At 49.8% G+C, this 21,425-nt stretch overlaps 1 protein-coding gene across 1 annotated transcript; it reads right to left on the reverse strand.

Moving 5' to 3' along the window:
* Window positions 1-1,480: 1,480 nt before the first annotated feature.
* SPON2 (spondin 2) lies at window positions 1,481-19,032 on the reverse strand. Its single transcript, XM_077137104.1, has 6 exons — window positions 18,925-19,032; window positions 18,126-18,351; window positions 17,622-17,845; window positions 17,210-17,401; window positions 16,557-16,728; window positions 1,481-2,075 (listed from the first exon to the last, which is right to left on the reverse strand). The coding sequence occupies exons 2-6, from the start codon at window positions 18,346-18,348 to the stop codon at window positions 1,891-1,893; spliced, it is 996 nt and encodes a 331-aa protein (XP_076993219.1). The 5' UTR covers window positions 18,349-18,351; window positions 18,925-19,032; the 3' UTR covers window positions 1,481-1,890.
* Window positions 19,033-21,425: the final 2,393 nt, after the last annotated feature.

Consider the following 21,425-nt stretch of genomic DNA (forward strand, 5'->3'; position numbering starts at 1 on the left):
CGTTGGGTGGGACCTTTTGAATAGGTGGTTTCCATGGAGAGGTGTCTCCACCGGTTCAAGAGGGAACCATTTTGGGAAAAGCTTCAGAAGAGCCCACACAGCCAGAAACCTTGGGAGATACAGAAAGGAAATGCCCTGGGGGGAGCCTTTTGAAAGAAGACTGGAGAGAAAGCTAGCAGACATCACCGCGTGCCTTCCCAGTCGACAGAGCAACCCTGGACAGACGGCATTGGCTCTCTTGAGCCAAGGTATCTTTCTCTGGATGCCCTAGCTGGACTTTGTTTATGGCCTTAGAACTGCAAACCTGTAACTTAATTCCCTTTATAAAAGCTGACCCATTTCTGGTATACTGCATTCTGGCAAGTTTAACAAACCAAAACAATGAGTAATTAAAGGTATACATGAGAAAAAGATAATAAAAGACTGGGAAAATGAGGCAAAAATATCTCTACATAAACTAAGGACAACAGTTAAAGAGTACCGCCTTCATAACATAACAAATGTTACTGTTAAAAAGTAGTAGAATTACAGAAGTGTTACCAGCAATTTTAACAAATTTTCCACAGGAAGGCAGGAGGTGATGGTGGGGTGGGTGGGGGTTGACGTTCCATCCCTGTAGGTGACCAGGCGGGTGGGGTCTGCGGCCACCCGGCTCTGGCCAGAGGGGTGGGTCCTGGGGGTCGTGGGGCCCTGTAGGAGGCTGGGTCTGCAGCTGAGGGACCAGGGAGGGCAGGGATGGGGGGTGCCGAGCTGTGACCCCTGCTGAGTCCTCAGGAGCAGAGGTGCCGAGGCCCAGCGAGGCCGTGGAACCTTGTGGCCGCGGGCCCCGGGGACAGCATCCAAGACACTGCTGGCCTCCCCTCCGCGCCCCCGACCATCCACCGGGGGGTGCCCACTGGACAGGCGAGGCTCGGGACCCCGCCAGGCAGGCGCGTCGTGGCTGGAACAGGGAGCCGCGGGGCCCCGGGCCCGGAGCAGCTCTCCCGCTGTTACTCTGACGCGGTCACCGGGCGCTGGACTCGCGGGGTATGTCTGGGCACTCCTTCGAGGCTGCTCTGATGCCTCCTTTACTCCCCCCGGACCCGTGGGAAATCCGAGCGCCTCCCCTCCGCCCCGGGGGAGCCGGGGGCGCCCCGCTGGGAGCAGGCGAGCTCCTGTGAACATGCCGTGTCCCCACACGCAACGTCCCCTGTACCCCAGCCCCGGTCAGTGTCTTATGCACGCCCAGTGTGGCCCCTGTGAACACCCCGTGCCCCCACGCCCTGTGGCCCCCCCCAGGGTCCCGCGTGCCCAGTGTCCCCCGCACACCGTTCATTAAAGGCGAGGCGAGCGGCCGTGGGTGTCGGTGGGAGCCCGGGGAGTCTTTATTTTGTGCAGAGGTGAGCGCCCTGAACCGCCAAGGCGCTGCCCAGCCCGCCCACCGACACCCTCCCGGTGCGAGCAGGGCGCGCAGTCCCGGGCCGGGCGGGGCGCGGGGGCGGGGCTGCTGGGACTGGCCGGGCCCAAGGGTCTCTCCACCGGCGGTGGCCCGCCGGCCTCCTGCGGTGCCCGTGGGGTTGGGCGGCGCTCTTGACCCACCACCCTCGGGCCCGTAGCGCGTTCCACAGCGCCGTCCGTGGGAAGTGGCGGCTCCACCAGGTCCACGGGCTGAACAGGCCCGCGGGTGGGGGGTGGCCGGGCGGCACGGGCACCCCGCAGCCTCCCGCGGACTTGGGGGGTTGCTGCCGCGCTGCCGTGCAGAAGGGTCGAGGGGGACCTCGGCCCCTGTGGCCCGACCATGGGTCGCGAAGCTGGCGCGGACGCAGAAGACCCCGGAACCGCCTGGTGCCGCCGGCGACGCACGCCGAGGCTTGTGCAGGGATCCTGTGTGACCCCAGGCCCGCGCTCGTCTTAGACGCAGTTATCCGGGACGCATTCCGCGTCCTCCTGGAGCTCCGGGCAGGGGGTCCCGTCGTTGGCCGGCTGCACCCGGACGTACCGGGTCCTGCGCTTGGCGCCCAGCTTCCCGCACGGCCCTCCGCACAGGCCCCAGGACGACCACAGGGAGACCTCGCAGTCCAGCGGCGTTTCTAGAACTGGACCAAGCACAGAAGAGAGCCGGATGTGAAGGATGGAAACGCCCCGCCCCGGTAGGCGTCTTCACCGCAGGTGGCCGTCTCCAAACCCCAGGGTCGCAAAGGGAAGCGGCGGCAACGCGCACTGTCCCAAGTAGACGAGCCAAGGCAGCTTCGCGGAGGGCAGCGAGCCGCGCGCCCGCTCGGGCCCTGCTGGGGCTGTGCGGCAGGAACCTCCCCAGCCCTGGGGCCTCGGGCTGTGCCCACCCTCGGGGACACACGGGGACTCGCGGGGGTCACGGGCCATCCCAGGGGCACCTTCCTGCCCCCGGGCGTTAACATTCTCAGCGTAGTTCCTTCATTTTCCTATTTCCCGTCAGTTTCCATTGTGTGCACACACAGAAAATAATCAGTTTCGTGTTATGGTTAAATCATCTTGCGATTTTCATTTTCCCAAAGAAAAGTGAAAATGCCCATGATCCCAGCGCGCGGCTCGGGAGCCAGCCGGCAGGGTTGGGGTCCGCGGCCGCCTGCAGTGGGTAGCCCACCCGGGATGCGCTCCCACCTCTCCAACCCCAGGCAGCGGGTTCATCAACAGCCTTCGGCCTGGTGGAGGTGGGTGTCCCTGTGCCCCTCAACTCCTGCCAGCATCCCCTCGTTACCAGCTCTGCGACCTCCAGAAATAAGTCTTGGGTATTTGAGGAATTCGGGAAAGAAGAGAGAAAGGCACAGAGAAGATTTGGGGAAGATGGTGGAATAGGAATGCTTCAGGAATCAGTCTTTCCTCAAAAAACAGCTACTGAACTGGCAGTAACCATCTGAATTAATGATTTTGGGACTCTGGAGTCTGAATGCTTGCAGCAGCCAAGAAAAAGCAGGATGGAGGCCCTTGTTATTTCCATACATTTTGGTGAATCCTGCATTTCCCACTGGCTACCATCCCCTGCCCACCACCACTGTGGGGACCCCAGGTTCCATTCTTGTTGTGGCTTGTGGGTGTCACGGACCCTGTCCTCCAAAAACCCGGCTCAAGTGTTCTGACTGCTGATCACTGCTTCTGGCCACTCCCACCCACAGGCTGGCCATGGCTTCCACCCCCGCCCCACCCCTTGCAGAAATCAACAATCTCCAGGAGAACTGGATTTCCCAAGTTACCACATCATCATACACAGAATGTCTAGTTCTCCACACCAAAAAAAATGCAAAACATACAAAAATCCATTCAGGAAGTTATGATCCATACTCAAAAAATAAAAAAAGAATTTGACAGACAACCTCCCTGAGGAAACTCATGTATTGGATTCAGATGTTAAATCAGTTGTCTCAAGTATGTGCAACGAGCTAAAGAAAGCCGTGGACAAATAGCCAAAGGAAATTTTTTAAAGCTGTCTGAATAAAATAAATAAATATTAGTTATAAAAAGAAATCAAACAAAGTCTGGAGCTGAAAAGCACAATAATTGAAATGAAAAACTCATGAGAGGGATTCAGAAAAAGATTAGGCAGAAAAAAGTGAACTGGAACATAAGACAATTGAAATTATCCAGTTTGAGGAGCAGAAAGAAAAAACATTCAGGAAAAATGAACAGAGCCTGAGGGACCCGTGGGACAGCATCGAGCATGGCGATATGTACATCATAGGAGCCCTAACAGGAGAAGAGAAAAAGGCCCAAAAAGAAATACTTGACAGAAATATTTGGAATCATGGCCCCAGTGTTCCCAAATCTGATGAAAGACATAAATACACACACACAAGAATCTCAAAGATTTCTGAGCAAGATAAACTCAAAGATAGCCACAGCAAAACACGTGATAGTCAACTTACAAACCCCCAAGGCAGAGAGAAGCAATGCACCACATGCAAGGGAATTTCAGTAAGCTTAGCAGATGATTTCTCATCAGATGCCATGGACCAGAAAGCATATTTAAAGTTCTGAAAAACTATCTACCAAGTATCCTCTATCTGGCAAAAGTATCCTTCATGATGAAAGAGAAATCAATACATTTCCAAATAAAAGCTGAGGGCGTTCATTACCAGAAGAGCCAAGAAACACTGGCTGGAGCCCTGCAAGCTGAAGTGAAAGAATACAAGACAGGATCTTGAAGCCATTAGAAAAACTAAAGACCAGCGGTAAAGGTAACTTCATAGGAAAACATGACAGCCAGTGTTGTGATAACTCTGGCTTGGTTTGTAACTTCTCTCTTTTTCTTACATGATTGAAAAGGCAAATGCATTAAACAATAATTATAAATCTGTCACTGAGCATCAAATATATTAAGATTAGCTGTAATTACCTACATTACAAAAGAAGAAAGATTTGAAATCAATAGCCTAACTTCTCTTCTAGGAAATAGAAAAAGAAAAGCAACTAAACTCAAGGTTAGCAGAAGAAGGGAAATAAAGATTAGAGTGGAATAAATGAAACACAGAAAAATCAACAAAACAAAAAGTTGGGTCTTTGAATTTATCAATAAAATTGACGACACTTTAATTAGACTGACAGGAAAAAAACAGATGCAAATAACTAAAATCAGGAATGAAAGTGGGTCATTGCTATAGCTTTCACAATGTGACTGTGTGATTGTGAAAACCTTGTGTCTGATGCTCCTTTTATCTACTTTATCAACAGACGAGTAAAACATATGGAATAAAAATAAATAATAGGGGGAGCAAATGTTAAAATAAATTTAGATTGAAATGCTAGTGATCAATGAAAGGGAGGGTAAGGGGTATGGTATGTGTGAATTTTTTTCTGTTGTCTTTTTATTTCTTTTTCTGAATTGATGCAAATGTTCTAAGAAATGATCATGATGATGAATATGTAACTATGTGATGATATTGTGAATTACTGATTATATATGTAGAACGGAATGATCATAAGTTAAGAATGTTTGCATTTGTTTGTTGTTATATATTTTTAAAAAATTAATAATAAAAAAAGGAAAAAAAAAGAAAGTGGGTCATTGCTCTAACCCTACATGAATAAAAAGGATCATAAGAGATTACTATGACCTGTACTCCAACCAATTAGATTACCTAGATAAAATGGACAAATTCCTGGAAACACACAGGTTACTTACTCTGATGCAAGAAGAAATAGAAAATTTCAACAGAATTTTTAACAAATAAAGACCCATTCAATAGGTAATCAAAATCCTGCCAACAAAGAAAAGTCCAGAGTTGATGACGTCACTGCTGAATTCTATCCAACATTTAAAAGAGAATTGACACCAATCCTTCTCAAACTCTTCCAAAAACTGGAAGAGGAGGGTACACTTCCTAACGCATTCCATGAGGCCAGCAGTAACCTGATACCAAAGTCAGGCAAGACATCATAAGAAAAAAATTACAGACAATAACTCCTATCAATACAGGTGCAAAAACCCTCAACAAAATACTGGAGAACAAAATCCAACAGTATTTTAACAGGTTATCCACCAGGGCCAAGTGGAATCTGTACTGGATATGAAAATCGATCCCTGTAATGCACTACATTGGTAGAATGAAGGAAAACACACACTCATACACTCAAAATTGACAAATTCCAACACCCTTTCATGATAAAAACAATAAGCAAACTAAGGTTAGACAGGGACTTCCACAAAATGATAAAGGGCATATATGAAAACCACAGATAACACCACATTCAGTGCTAAAAGACAGAAAACTTTCCCTCTAAGATCAAGAACAAGACAAGGGTGTCCACTGTCACTGCTAGTTATTCAACATTGTACCAGAGAAACAGGCAAGAAAAAGAAGTTAAAGGCATCCAGATTGGTAAAGAAGCAGTAGAACTATCCATTCACAGATGACAAGATCCTTTAGGTAGAAAATCCCAAAAATTCATAGAAAGCTTCTGGAGCTAATTGCAGAGTTGCAGGACAAGTTCAACAAAAATCTATCATGCTTCTATGCACAAGTAATGAGCAACCCAAAACAAGAAATTAAGTAAAAAATCCCATTTACAATAGCATCTAAAGGAAGAAAATAGCTAGGAATAAACTTAGCCAAGGAAGTGAATGATTATACACAGAAAACTATAAAACGCTGCTGAAGGAAACTGAAGAAGATCTGGGCACAGTCCAAACACCTCTAACAAGAGAGATGGAAAGATCAAAGGTGATGGTGGAGTTATACAGAGAAGACAGTATTTAACAAATGAATATGAATGCTGAATCATTAAATTGATATTTCTTTAGTCTCCAGTATCTTAGAGAAGCTAGAAGTAAAAGCCTAAAATTGTGGAACTGTAACCCATTTCAAACTCTAAATGAAATATGTTCTACAACTAATGTGATACTGTGCTTTGAAATTTATTGCTTTTTGTATATATGTTATTTTTCACACGCAAAAAAAGGAGGAAAAAAAGGTCGATTGTGGTGATAAAAAAAATATTTAAGTCCTCTAGCCTCCTATATTCTGGAGCAGCTGGAAGGAAAGATACGAGAGGATCGTATGGGAGCCCATGACAGACTCTGGCATCTATCCTGTAACTAGTTGTTAAAGAGTGCTTTGAAAAGTATTGCTTTTTTTATTTCTTTGCTTTGTATATATGTTATACTATACAATAAAAAAGTTTTAAAAAAAATTAAAGAAGATCTAAATCATGGAAATATATATCATATTCATGGATTGGAAGACAATAGTGCTAAAATGGCAATACTCCTCAAAGTAATCTACAGAGTCAGTGCAATTCCTATCCAAACCCCAATGGAGAAAATGCTTGGAAATCATTTATCTAATAAGTGTTTACTATCCAGAATATATAGGGAACTCCTGTCACTCACAACAAAAAGACAAAATTCCAATTTAAAAATGTGCCATGCAATGACTAGACGTCTCTCCAAAGATAATATTCAAGTGGATGATAAATACATGAAAAAAATGCTCAGCATCACTAGCCATTATAAAAGTGCAAATTAAAGCTAAAATGAGATAACATTTCACACCCTCTAGGATGGCTAGTATTAGAAAAAAATCTAGAAATAGAAAGTGTTGGTGAGGATGCGGAGAAATTGGAATCCTTGTCCATTGTTGGCGGGGTTATAAAATGGTGCAGCCGTCATGGAAACAGTTTAGTGTTTCCTCCGAAAATTGAAATAGAAATTACCATATGACCCAGCCATTCGCCTACGTATGCCCCAAAGACCTGAAATCAGGGACTTGGAAAGATTTGTGCACCAAGCAAGGTACATCGCAGGAGCCATGGTAGTGAAAAGATGGAAGTGGCACAGTGCCCTTCAACAGATGAATGGATAAAGCAAATACAGTATATCCAAACAATGGAATGTTGACCCATAAAAAAGAAGCAATACAATTAAAAAGGGAAATGGTAGATTGTGCATATGGTAGCTTCATTAAAACCTTTTTAGAAGTCCATGGAACTAGAACACGCAAACAGGGCACCGTAAGTCAAACCATGGACTTTAATTAATAGCACAATTATAAAATGTGCTGTCATCAGTGGAGACAGATACTCCACACTAAAGCAGGGTGTTGGTGGGGGTGGCATGTGGGGACCCTGTGTCTTACGCATGATTGTTCTGTGAGCCCACAGTGTCTCTAATAAGGACGTGCTGGCCCGTGCTACAAAATGCAGCACCTTGAAGCCATCACCTAAATGAAATAAGCCAGACACAAAAGGACAAGTACTGTGGGATTTCTCTTACGTGACATACTTAGAAAAAGCAAATGTGCAGAGACAGAAGCAGAACACTGGTTATCAGGGGCAGTGGAGGGGAAAGGAGAGTTATTGCTAAAGGAATCCGAGTTTTGGTTTGGGATGATGAAGTAGATACTGGTGCAGCTCCCACAGCATAGCTGGGGGTGTGGTCTGGCTGCGGGTCGGTGCTTTCGATGAGCCTCTTCCGATGGCTGGGGAACCAGTGCTGAGGGTGGGCACTTCTCCAACCTCCCACAGGCAAAGGTGACAGAGAAATCTTAAAGACAGTGCCCTGCCTCAAAACTGCAGAAAACAGTGAAAAGGCCACAGTAAGTGGGCAAGTCCTGAGTCAGAAAGTGCAACTTCAGAACGACGGGAGAAGCTCGTGGCACCCTCGGTGGGCCAGTGCGGTGTGGAGCCAGCCTGTGCCCCACTGGACCCCGTGCTGCTCCGGAGAGCACAGAGTGACCCCCACACACTGGGGTGCCTGAAGGCGGTGCCAGCCCACTGAGTAGACGCCTGAAAGACCGAGCCGGGAAGGTGTCTCAGGCCCACCCTCCCACAATTTGTCCTGGAAGCAAGAAGCAGCTTGCAGACCGCTAAAGCAGCATAAGAAACAATTACGTCAAAGCTGCCTGGGGTAAAGGATTACCACAGAAGAGCACCCAGGAGGGGTGAAAGTCTGTTTCAAAGAAAGCGGAGAGGGCATCCAACCCCTATAAACCCCAAAAGGGAAATTCCTAAAGCCTCAAGCAAGCACCAGCCCGGAAAAGGCAGGACCACACAGAATGAGGTAAGACAGAGAGACCTGCCTCAGGCCAGGCTCTGAAGGGCCGCCCCAGACAGAGCAGATCCAATTCAAAAACACAGTGGCAGGTCTTTTTTGTTTGGTTTGTTTATTTTAGTTAGTTCCTGGCACTCAAAAAATTCTCTGTCATATCGCACAATGTATACAAACATAAAGAAGACAGCACAGGATCTAAGTCCCAAAATTAACACACTGAACTATGAAAATGTATACTGTGCCACAGAATATTACAAGACGAAGAAAGAGGAAATGATGGCCCATTCAAAGGAAGAAGATGAAAATCCATAAACTATCACCAGACTTTGGACATACCAGACAAAAATTTTTTTAAATGAGATAAAGGAAAATATGGATAAAAAACAAAAGAATATGAGGAAAACTTGAATAATAAATATGGGAATTCCCTAGAGGGTTTCAAAAACAGACTGGAGCTGGCAGAAGAAAGAATCAGTGGTCTTGAGGACGAGACAATTGAAATGATTCAGGCTGAGGAGCAGAAAGAAAGAAGAGTTAAAAAGAGCAGACAGAGGCTCAGAAACATGTTTGGATGCTCTGAAACGTATACCAACATAAGCATACTGGGAGGCCCAGAAAGAGAAGAAACAGAGAGAAACGGCAGAAAGAATACCAAAGGAATAATGGCAGAATCCATCCCAAATTTAATGAAAGACGTGAATATGCACCGTGTTAGCACTCTCTAGAGAACAGAACCAACAGGAGAGCTCTGTAAATAGGTTTATAAAGGGGTCTCAAGCACCCGTGGGGATGGAAGAGCCCAGAATCTGCAGGGCAGGCTGCAAGGCTGGCGGCTCTGATGAAGGGTCTGGACGAGCGCCACAGGAGAGGCTCGCTGGCTGGAGAAGCAGTTAAAAAGCCTCTCTTCTTCCTTAAAGCCTTCAACTGATTGGATTCTCTTGCTGTGGGAGACACACCTTAGTTGATCGCAGATGCAATCAGCCTCAAATGCAGTCAACGAGCTGATGATTTAATACACCAGCCTTCCGGTTTATTAACCAACTATGAAGTATCCTTGCAGCAATGGTCACAGCAGTGCTCACCTGACCAGAAACCTGGGCCTCATCACCTGGCCAGGTTGAACCAGAACCTAACCATCATATACACATTCTAGAATCCCAGCAAACCCCAAATAGGATAAACTCAAAGAGAACTATGACCAGACACGTAGTAATAAAATTGTCCAATGCCAAGGGCAAACAGTTCTGGAAGCTGCAAGCGAAAAGTGTTGAGTTATGTACAAGGGAAACCCAATAAGTTTAAGTTCTGATTTTTCATCAGAAATCATGAAGGCAAGAAGGCAGTGGGACAAAATATTTAAAGGGCTGAAAGAAAACAATTAGCCAAGCAGGAATTTTATATCCAGCAAGACTGTCTTTCAAAAGTGAGAAGGAGATTAAGATTTCTAAACTAAACAAAAGCTGACTGAGCTCATCGCCACTAGACCTGCCCTACGAGCAATGCTGAAAGGGAGACCTTTGGCCTGAAGGAAGGGACACTGGACAATGTTCCAAAGCGGCATAAGAAATACAGACCTCCTGTAAAGATAACCACAATAATTATAAATGCCAGGACTACTGCACTGTAATTTTTAGTGTGTCAGTTCACTTATTCTTATTTTTATAGGTTCTAAAATGCAAATGCAAAATAGCAATGAGAGTTCTATGGTTCTGAAATATGATGGACAAAGATATAATTTGTAACAAGTCCAAAAAAATGTGGGGTAACAGAGGGGCATAAGAACAGTATATATGTTTCTATTGAAGTTAGATTGGTATCTAATCAAATATTACTGTTACAGATTCAGGATGTTAAATTGTTACCCCATGGCAGCCACAGAGAAAATACATGAAAAATATATTCAAAAGAAATGAGGAGGGATTCAAAATAGTATAATACAAAAAAATCAAACAAATATTAAAGTAAGCATTAGTAGAAGAAAAGACTTAAAAGACAAACTAGCAGAATGGCAAAAGAAAGTCTTGCATGATAAGTGGTTACTTTAAATATAAAAGGACTAAATTTTCCAGACAAAAAGCAGAAATTGGTAGAATGGATAAAAAAAACTATTACCCATTGATATGCTGTTTACAAGAGACTCCCTTAAATTAAATACCCAAGAAGTTGAAAGTGGAAGGATGGAAAAGTATATACTATGCAAATAGCAACCAACACAGAACAAAAGTAGCTAACTAGCATTAGATGAAATAGACTTCAAGTCAAAAACAGTTACAAGGGACAGAGACAGTTATTATAAACTGATAAAGAGGCAATGCAACAAGAAGACATAACAATTACGCTATTGTCAAACTGACAGATTTGAAAGGAGACATGGACCGTTCTACATTAATAGTAGAGACTCAATACACCACTTTGAATATGGATAGAAGCTTCATTAGCTGGAAGATCTTTAAGGAAAAGGAAGATTTGAGCGATATCCTAAACCAACAAGACCTGACAGACATGTGTCTACAACACTCCAATACACATCCTCTCGAGTGCATGCGGTCATTCTCCAGGGCAGGCCGTTCGCTAGGTCGCTGTCATGGTCAGCTTCATGTGTCCCCTTGGCCAGGTGGTGCCTGGGCGTCTGGTCGGGCAAGTGCTGGCCTGTCTGTTGCGATGAGGACATTTCATAGGATTAGATCATGATCACGTCAGCTGTATCCACAGCTGATTCCATTTGTAATCAGTCAAAGGGGAGTGTCTTCTGCCATGAGTGATGCTCAGTCTAATCACTGGAAGCCTTTTAAGGAGGATTCAGAGGAGACAGGCTCTATTCCTGCTTCGGCCGGTGAGCCTCTCCTGTGGTGTTCGTCCAGACCCTCCACTGGAGTCATCAGTTTCACAGCCTGCCCTGCGGATTTCAGAGTCTGCATTCCTACAAGTTATCCAGCCAGCCTCTCTTGAGAGTTCACTGAGGAACTTCATCAGAGCTGCCAGCTTGCAGCCTGCCCTACAGACCTTGGACTCTACCTTCCCACGGTTACATGAGACACTTTTTTAAATGTTATATCTACAAATATTTCCTGCTGATTCTGTTTCTCTAGCAAACCCTAGCTAATACAGTCATAAAACAAGTCCCAATCAATTAAAAAATATTGAAATCATACAATGTATTCTCTTCAACCACAACAAAATGGAGCTAGTAATCAATAACAAAATGAGAAGTGGAAAAATATATGTGGAAATTAATGTATTCTTAAACAACCAATGGGTAAAGAATAAATTACAGGGAAATGACTTGAGACAACTGAAAATGACAACACAACATAGCTAAACTTACAGAATGCAGGAAAGGTAGTGCTGTGAAGGAAATTCATAGCTCTAAATGCTTAACATTAAAAAAGAAAGAAAGAAAGGGCGCTTAAAATACCATTTCCCCATTGAGGAGAAGCCTGGCAGGGTGGACGGGTAGCCTAAGGAACCGGGCCTTGAAACTGATGGAGGCCATCTCAGTAGCGGAGCTGCTGATTGACTTGCCTGGTTCCACTGCAAACTATTTCTTTGGTTGTTGCATCTGACTCTGTTGAAGAATTAAAGTTCTAGGAGACAGAAATTTGATTAGCCAAGCTTAAGTCAAGTGACGCTGATGGCTGTATCTACATATAGAAAGAAAGCGTCTGGGACTTCCTTGGTTTCTTTTGAGGGAGGGCAAATGTTTGCTTTTCCTTATTACACAAGGAGTGCCTGACTTGCCTGAAAGGACTTCGTAAGAAGGGGGTATGGGTGTGGATGCTGGGGACTAAAAAATGACAAATGTCCACTGCATTCCCTCCTCTCTGCTTATCTACACCTTGATTCTAGGCCTTTCTTTACTCTTGGTACAAGCCTTCTGGTGTGGTCTTAACACTTACTGCGGATTGGGGGCCGATGAGTTAAGGGGGTGGGGAAAAGAGATGTATGGCAGGTGGAAAGGGCAGTTAGCAGGTTTCACCTTTGCTCTCTCCCCTTCCTGTGCTTTCACAGCCTTTTCAGTGCTTGAAAGACTTAAAAATGGTCAAATAAAAACCTTGTCCATCTGGCTCTTGTAGCTGCTTCTCCAGAGGCGGCGCCATTCGTACCCTATGCCATAACGTCCGCCAGGAGACATGCCAGATTATTTCTTATGTCCTATTTGGAAGGACCAGGCCCCAGTCAGATCATGCACTAGAAGTGTTCTGCTTTTCCTGGGTGGGGATTCGTGGCTCTTGAAGCATTACCCTTCTAATAAAAAAATTATTCTTCAGCTGTTAAAAAAAAGAAGAAGAAAGAAGATAAAATCGGAGACCTCACTTCACAACTAGGGAATCTAGAAAAAGAAAGGACACTAAACCTAAAGTGAGCAGAGGAAGGAAACAACAAAGATTAGAGAGAAGATCTATAAAATAGAAGTAAAAAAAAAAAAAAGATAGAATCAACAAAACTAAAAGCAGTTTTCTTGAAAAGATCAATAAAATTTGACAAACCTTTAGCTAGACTGACAAATAAATAGAGAGGACACAAATAACTAAAATCAGAAATGGAAAAGGTGACAGACAACAAACTACACAGAAATAAGAAGGAGTAAAAGAGTACACTACGAACAACTGCACACAGATAAGCCAACACATGAAATGGACAAATTCTTAGAAAAACACAAACTACCCACACTGATTCAAGAAGAAACAGAAGAATAACTAGAAAAAAGATCGAATAAGTAATAAAAAAAACTGCCCGACCATGAAAGGTTGGGACTGGATGACTTCACAGGTGAATTTTAATAAATATTCCGAGAATTAGTACAATCTTGCTCAAACTCTTAAGAAACTTTTAAGAGAAAATGCACCCTAACTCATTCTATGAGGTAATATCACCCTCATAACAAAGCCAGAGAAAGAAAGTAACACACCACTACCCCTTATGAATATAGATGAAACATCCTCAACAAAATACTGGCAGATTGAAATATTAAAATATGTATATACCATAGTCAAGTGGTATTTATCCACTTGCAAGGGTGACCAACATAAGAAAATTAATTAATGTAATATATCACAGCCACAGAGGGAAGAAAAAAAACACATAATCATCTCAAGTGTTACAAAAAAGGCATCTGACAAAATCCAGCACCCCTTCTTGATTGAAAAAATGTAGAAGACTAGGAATGGAAGGAAACTTCCTCAGTGTGATAAAGGTCAGGTTATGAAAACCCCCTGCTAACATCCGACTCGGTGGAGAGAGACGGAAAACTTTCCCTACAAGCTTGAGGGCGCCCACTGTCACCACTGTGATCAACGTGACCTTCTTCCTGCAGTTAGGCAAGAAAACGAAACAAAAGACATCCACATTGGAGAGGAAGAATTGAAATTGTCCCTATTTCAAAGGATCCTATATACAGAAAATCCTGACATGATCCTATATATAGGAAATCCTGAAAATCTTCAACAAAGCTGGCAGAGCTAATAAACACATTCACAAAATGTCAGGTTCAAGTCAATGTGAAAAAAACCAGTAGTGTTCCCATACGGTAGTAATGAACGCTCTGAAGAAGAAATCAAGAAAATTCCACTTATTTATAGTAGCTAAAAGAATGAAATCTTTAGGAATTAAATTTAACCAAGTATATAAAGGACAACACAGAAAACTAAGAAACGTTTCTAAAGGAAATCAAAGTAGACCTAAATAAATGGAAGGCCATTCCGGTTTCATGGACTGGAAGACTAAATATTGTTAAGATATGAATTCTGTCCAAAGTAATTTCTTCAATTCAACCCCAATAAAAATCTGAACAGCCTTCTTTACAGAAATGGAAAACCAATCACCAAAATGACATGGAAGGGTAAGCTGCTCTCTATAGCCAAAGCCATCCTGAAAAGCAAGAATGAGTGAGGGGCGAGGGTAGCTCCGTGGGAGAATTCTCACCTGCCATGTGGGAGACCCAGGTTCAATTCCCAGCCCATGCACTCCCCCCCAAACCAACAAACAAAATTCCAACAAATGGTGCTGCAATAACGGGATACTGACATGGAAAGGAAAGAAATGTGGTCTTTGTTATTCATACAGCATGCAAAAAAAAATGAAATTGGAGTACTCATACTTCCTGATCTCTAAGCACATTACAAAGCCACAGGAATCAAAATAGCACGGCACTGGCACAAGGATAGACTTATATCAATGGAATTCAATTCAGAGTTGATAAATAAACACTTCTGTGGCCAACTGATTTCTGACAAGGGTGCCAAGGGCACCCAGGTTTGGGAATAACCATTCCAGAAATGGTTCTAGGAAAACTGGATATCCATACGCGAAAGAATGAAGGTGGACGCTATACCGTATACAAAATCATGCTGTATACAAAAATCGACTCAAAACAGATCAAATACTGAAATAGAAGAACTGAAACTAAAACTCCTGGAAGGAAACATGGGGCAGTATCCTCAGGAACTTGTCTTAGGCAATGGTTTTCTAGACTTTATACCCAAAGCACAAGCAACAAAAGAAAAAATAGATAAAAGGGACCACACCAAAATGAAAAACATTTGTACATCAAAGGACTTTACCATGAAAGTAAAATAGACAACCTACAGAAGAGAGAAAATATTTGGAAACCACACATCTGGTAAAGGGTTTAACATCCAGAATATAAGAAGAAATCCTCCAACTTGACAACAAAAAGACAAACAACCTAATTTTTAAAATGGACAAAAGACTTGAGTAGACATTTCTCCAAAGAAGATTTACAAGTGGCCAGAGAGCACATGGAAAGACGCTCGACATCATTAGCCATCAGGGAAATGCAAATCAAACCACAAAGAGATGCCACGTCACAACCACTGGGGGGGGCTATTTATTTTTTTAATGGAAAATAAAACGTGGAGAATTTGGAACCCACGTGCATTGCTGGTGGAAACATGAAATAAGTGCAGCCTCTGTGGAAAACAGTTTGGTGGCTCCTCACAAGGCTAAATATAGAATTCCCATATGAGGCACAGTCCCACTTCCAGACGTACACACCCAAAAGAACTGAAAGCGGGGGCACGCGAGCGTATTCGCACAGATGGTTACAGTGGCATTGTTCACAACTGCAAAAAGATGGGAGCAGCCCGTGTCCCTCTCCAGATGAATAGAAAGACAAAATGTGGTTTATACACGCAATGGATTATTCCACCATAAAAATGAATGACACGCTGATACACGCATCAGCGTGGATGAGCCCTGAAGGCGTCAGGCTGAGTGAAACAAGCCAGATGCAAAAGGACAGTCCTGTATAATTCCATTTATAAGAAGACTCCAGAATAGACCATTCATAGAGAGGAAAGCAGAATTGCCGTCACCGGGCGGGGAGCTGGCAATGAGGTTACTGCTTGACATCAGAGTTTCTCTCCGGAATGATGGAAATGTCTGGGAAATAGATATTGGTGAATGTACTTTGCCATCGAATTGTACATTTAAATGTGGTTAAAATAGAGCATTTTAGGTATATTTTATCACAATAAAAAGTGTTTAAAGTTATCCTGATGAATGCTATGAATCATGTGATTTTGAAACTGCTTAAAGAGACCCAGACTCCTGAGATTTAGAGCGGGTGGCCCCCCTGGGGGCCCGGAGGCGCTTTCAGGGTCCCGGACCCCGAGTGCCGGGGAGCCCCGGCGGGTCTCCGGGCGCAGCTGGGGTTCAGCCGCTGGGCCAGGTCCAGCGCTCGCGGCGGCGCCCAGCGCTCGACCGTGTCCCCCGCTGAGAGGGCGGCGCCCCGCGGGGGCCGGGGGGGGGGGTGCTGCCTCACGGAAGCAGCGGTCCCCAGGGGAGGCCGCGTGGTGTCGCCGCCGCGCGACGGGGTTGGCGCTTGCTCTTCGCCTCTGAACGTCAGCTCCTCTTCGCGCGACCCCCAAGGGTCGCTTTAACGGAGGGGGAGGCGCGCTGTGAACGCCCCGCGCGGGGCCGCCGCCCAGGAGCCCAAGCCGGATCGCTGGGCACCTCCTCCTGCCGGGGCGCGCCCGGACTCAGGGACCCACTGAAGCCCCCTCTCCTCGCAGCCGCGTCCCGCGCGCCCCCTTACCTGGGAGGGTGTCGACCTCGTTGTCCCTGCCCACCAGGTCCGGGGTGGGGGGCACGAAAGTTCGGGGGCTGTGCCGCAGCCGCACCAGCGTCACTCTGGCGATAGGGGGCAGGGACTTCAGCCGCGGGTAGTAGAAGGAGTTCGCGGGGTGGCTCGGAGAGGAGGACGTTATCTGGCACGTGACGAAGAAGCAGCTGGCACCCAGGGCTGGGAACCCCAACGCCCACCTGCGACCCGCGCAGGGAAACCAGGGGCCCCAACCCGGGGTGGGTGAAGCTCAGCGCCGGCCTTCTCCCGGACTCCTGGGGCCCGGCGCATGCGGCGTCGACGCAGGCAGGGGTTTTATCCGTCACGCCCCGCGAGCACTGGGGCCCAGGCAGGGGGAGCAAAATGATGCTCGTGAGTCAGCGACCCCCGGGAAACGCCAAGCGCCGGGCGGGGCTATGGCCCGAGGCTGCCCGAAGCCGCGCCCCCAACACTGGTGGTTCCCCCCGTTCTTCAGGGAGGACAGAGATACGGGGGTGTCTCCCAAAACCGGAGCCAGATGCGCAAGCACCCGGAGGGCGGCCGGGGACGCTCCATCCCCCCAGCGCCCGGGCTCCCCTCGCGCGCGCCCGGAGCGGGTGGTCCCAGGGCAAGCGGGGCCGCCTCACCTGCGTCACCGGGGCCTGCGGGATGGTCGCGAAGTTCGGGGAAGAGAAGGTGAAGCCGCTGTCGGTGCCCGCGTCGTACGGGTGAAGGTCCAGCACCGCCCGCTCCTTCCAGTGGCCTCCTTCGCACAGATCCAGACTGTCCACCCCCACGAACCAGTCGGGGCTGGGCACGATGCGCACCACAAAAGACACCTTGAGGGGGCGGGGGCACAGTGAGCCTCCCGGCGGGGCCCTGGGGAGACCCGGCCGACTCTCCCCCGCGGGACCCTGGGGAGCCCCGGCCCTGCCCCCCCCCCCGAGGGACCCTGGGGAGCCCTGACCCTGCCCCCCCCCCCCGCGGGACCCTGGGGAGCCCCGACCCTGCCCCCCCCCCCCCCCGCGGGACCCTGGGGCGCCCCGAGCCGCGGCCGACCCGCGAGCGCCGGGGGTGCGCTTCCAGCTCGGTGGAGGTCTGCCCGATGCCGCTGGCCACCGCGGGCGCCGAGAACACGCCGTGCACGCTCTGGATTCTCTCCCCAGCGGCCTCGATCTCCCTCAGCAGCGCCCACGCCTCGCCCTTCTCCGCGAAGTCCCGCAGCCCGTTGCTGACGTAGCCGTCCTTCCTCCACAGGCTGTAGTCGGAGCTGTGCGTGGCCCCTGGGGGTGAGCCCGCGCGCGAGAACGTCCAGGACCGGCCGCCTGTCCCTCCCCACAGCCCCAGGGCCCCGACTGCTCAAGGGGGGCGGGGGGGGCCGGGGGGGGGCCGGGGGGGTGTTGGGGTGGGGGTCGCAATTCCTTCCTGCCTTGAAGTAAGAGGCCGGCGAGGTGCCGGCCGCTCTGGGGTGCCGGCTGAAGTGGCCAGGACAGCAGGCCTGAGCTATGGCCCTCCCGCAGGGCCCGGCGCTGCCCCCCAGCAGGGGCGAGGAGGGGTGCTTACCCAGCAGGGAGGACCACTGCGCAGGGGGGCGGAACAAGGGGTACTGCTTGGGGAAGGCGGCTTGGCTCCACTGGCCGGTGAAGGTGATGCTGTACTTGGCCGGGAGCCGGGCTGCGCAGAGGGTCTCTCCCCCACGAGGCTGGCCGGCGGCGGGGCCCAGGGGGGCCAGGAGTAGAGCCCACAGCACCCTGCCCAGGGGGGCCGCGGGCCTCAGGGGTCCCATCTCCTACAAGCAGAGACTGCGTTCACACCGGCACCCACAGGTACCCAGACGCCCCTGATGCACGGAGCCTGGCAGGGGAGACTCGGGGCCCCTCCGGGCACCCCCGCATCCCCCTCTAGGGCTGAGAGGGTTTCCGCGGAGAAAGCAGAGCCCCCACCCGACCCCGCGGCTGGGGAAGCAGAGCTGCCTTAGGTTCCGCAGCCCATCACGGGATTCCAAACGGCCCTTCCAAAGGCTCCCCAGCGTCTGTGGGGGGGCACCAGCACCCCACTTTGCCAAGACCACAGTGGGGTTTACAGTTTGGCTCTGGCCCCAGGGCGTAACCTGCCGAGTTCAGGGCATCACACGTCCACCCTGCTGCCCGCTGACTCCCAGAGCACTCGGCCGGGCAACGCGGATGGAAACTATTTGCTGCTACCGAGGACCAACGAGCAAGGCTCGGGCGCCGGCCGGACTCCAGGGTGGGGCTCCCTCTGGGGCGCCGCAGGCTCCAGTCCAAGGGGAGAGGTGACCAGGGGGCCCGGAAACCCTCTCGGGAGCGCGCGTCTTGGGGACAGAGGGACAGTAGCTACTCACCAAGCAGGCGCAACTGAAGAGCCGGGCACGGGGCAGGCGGACGCGAGGAGCACGGGGCCGGCGCGGGGCGGGTGGGGAGCGAAGCGGAGCTGCTGTTCGTGTCCGCGGAGGGCGCCGGCCAATGAGAAGGGCAGCGGGTCCAAGCGCCCTCGGCCCCGGCCCCCACGCCCGGCCACCGCCCCCTCTCTTTGTCTCTCCCTTCCCGAGTCTCCTCCCCCTCCACGCCCTCTGTCCTCTCCTTCCCTTTCCGCCTGGCGCCCTCGCTGCGGCCACTGACGCGGCCTCGGGATCCCCGACCGGGGGTGGCTGTGGGTGTGGAGGTGGGGGCTCCCCGCGCGGAGGCGTGGCCCTGGGGGGTCTGGGGACCTGTCGGGGCTGCCGGGGCCACGCGGGACCCACGCTCAGGCCGGGACACGGCCACCGGCTGCCCGGAGAAGGCGGTCTCAGCCGCCCGCAGGGTCCTGGGGGCCGCCGGGGAAGGGGCGCTGGGGCGCTGCAGCACCTTGTGGGGTCACCGCCGCGGAGTTGGAGAAGCCGGCGGGAGATCCGACCGGGAAGGGCCGCCCCCCCCACCCCCCCACGCTTCAGAACCGGTTCAGCTTAAAAACCAACACTGAGTTTGGAACCAGATTAATGCTTCCCAGGTTCAGAGAGAAAATAATGAAGGCACCAGCAAGCCAGGAGTGGCCACAAGAGCCAGTGAGCCAACCCGCTCACATGAGCCACAGGCTACCAGCATGGACACTGCCCTGGGACAGGGGCGGGAAGAACTCCAAGTCAGTGGTTCTCAAACTTTGTGGCCCCAGGACCCCTTCACAGCTTAGACCTCACTGGGGACCCCACAGAGCCTTTGTTTATATGCCTTATACCTTCCGATATTTACCATATTTGAAATCACAACATAAATGTCTAGAATACTTATTAATCCACAAAAACAACAACAGCATGATGTTTTACGACAATATCTACACTTTTTAAAGAAAAATCACTGGGGACCGGGGCACTGTTTCTCAGCTCTGTCTCTCTAACTCCTGGCTAAGGAAAGGCAGCGGCGCCCGGCCCGCTCCTGCCTCTCATCTGATGGCAGCTGGCTGAGCCTGTGAAGAAAATCCAGCTTCTCACAGACGCGTAGCTGGAAAGGGAGGATGTCTTGTTGCCTTTTCGAGGAACTGTGGGCACATCGCACAGGCCCTGGGTAATGCCACTGCACATTCGTGCGTGAGTGAGAGTGGAAAAGGCAAATCCCAGCAAGTAGTTGTGACCTCACAGCCCCCTGGAAAGGGTCCCAGGGACCTCGGAGGGTCCTGACGCATGTTTTCAGCGCCGCTGCCAGGACAAGCTCTCCTTACGTCGGCAATGCCACCTCCACCTCACGGCCCAGGAGTCTTTCCCCGTCAGGAGTCGGCCGCGGGTGCTGGGAGAGAATCGAGGCTGTCGGTGTGAGCGCGTGCTTTTCAGGAAGGTGGGCAGAGGCATGCACATGTGTGTGCACCTGGGCATACTACTTCTGTTCCCCCCTCTGTCATCTCGGGCCGGGCACGGCGCTGTCCCAGCAGCGATGGCCCCTCACCCCATTCTCCTGGCAGGGAACCGGGGCTCCGTGGAGAAGTGGCTAACTCCCGTTTGGGGTGAGAAGGTGGGTCTGGCTGCAGGGAAGTGGGCTGCAGGAGGGTGCTGTCCCCGTGGCCCGCTGGGAGCCACTCCATCCAGCGTCCAGCAGCCGGCAGGGGCCTCAGGGCTTACCCAGCTCATGTGAGCTGAAGGTAACAAAAGGCTCTGGAGGCGCCTCTCTGCCCTCGCCTCCTCATTGCACCCGGAAGTTCGGCTGGCTGGGGGTCGTGGAGCCCTTCCAGGCAAGGCACAGGCTGAGTCCCCCAGGGAGGGGCTAGGTTGGCTTGGAGTGGGGGCAAGAAGGCGGCCAGGGAGAAACGTCCTTTGTAGGGAGGGAGGGTTGGCTCCAGAGCACACCGGAGAGGGTTCTTGGGACCCAGTACAAGAAGGGGAGGGGCCGCTTCCCTTTGTGCCTGGAGAGGGGACGAGGAGCAAGGCCTGGGGGCGGGAGGAACCAGCTCCCCTTGGGCTGTTCTGGGCTGGGTCTCAGCAGAGCCATGTCTGTGCTGAAGCAGGAGGGTGACTAGAGGGACTCTATCTGTGCTGCACCCCTCTTTGGCCCTCAGGCTGGTCAGTGAACAGGACCCTATGTCCTAACCCCTGGTCAGCATCAATGAAACAGGGTGTGGGGACACCTCGTGGGGTGTCGCTCTACAAATTGAAAAGGTTCCTCTGAGCGCACAGGTGACACACCCCAACACACACAGAGTAAATTCATCCATTGATTAGACATGTGGTGGGTCCCACCTGTGTCTCAACACTGGGGACACAGAGGCGGCCTCCACAGACAGAAGCCCTGGTCCCCAAGGCTGTAGGGTAAGGCAGGATGCGTCTTGCAGCTTGGACTCTGGATTCAGTTGGTCCGTAAGAGACCCCAGGTCCCCCGAGCG

This window comes from Tamandua tetradactyla, chromosome 19 (genome assembly GCF_023851605.1).
Source record: "Tamandua tetradactyla isolate mTamTet1 chromosome 19, mTamTet1.pri, whole genome shotgun sequence".
NCBI lineage: Eukaryota > Metazoa > Chordata > Mammalia > Pilosa > Myrmecophagidae > Tamandua > Tamandua tetradactyla.

What these genes read in the sequence shown, in the direction of transcription:
- SPON2 (XM_077137104.1), bottom strand. Translation starts at nt 18,348, where the DNA reads ATGGGACCCCTGAGGCCCGCGGCCCCCCTGGGCAGGGTGCTGTGGGCT. An exon ending in CGCACCCCCGGCGCTCGCGG is followed by an intron (nt 17,402 to 17,621) that starts GTCGGCCGCGGC and finishes CGCCCCCTCAAG; the next exon opens with GTGTCTTTTGTGGTGCGCAT. An exon ending in CGCAGGCCCCGGTGACGCAG is followed by an intron (nt 16,729 to 17,209) that starts GTGAGGCGGCCC and finishes GTCACGTGCCAG; the next exon opens with ATAACGTCCTCCTCTCCGAG.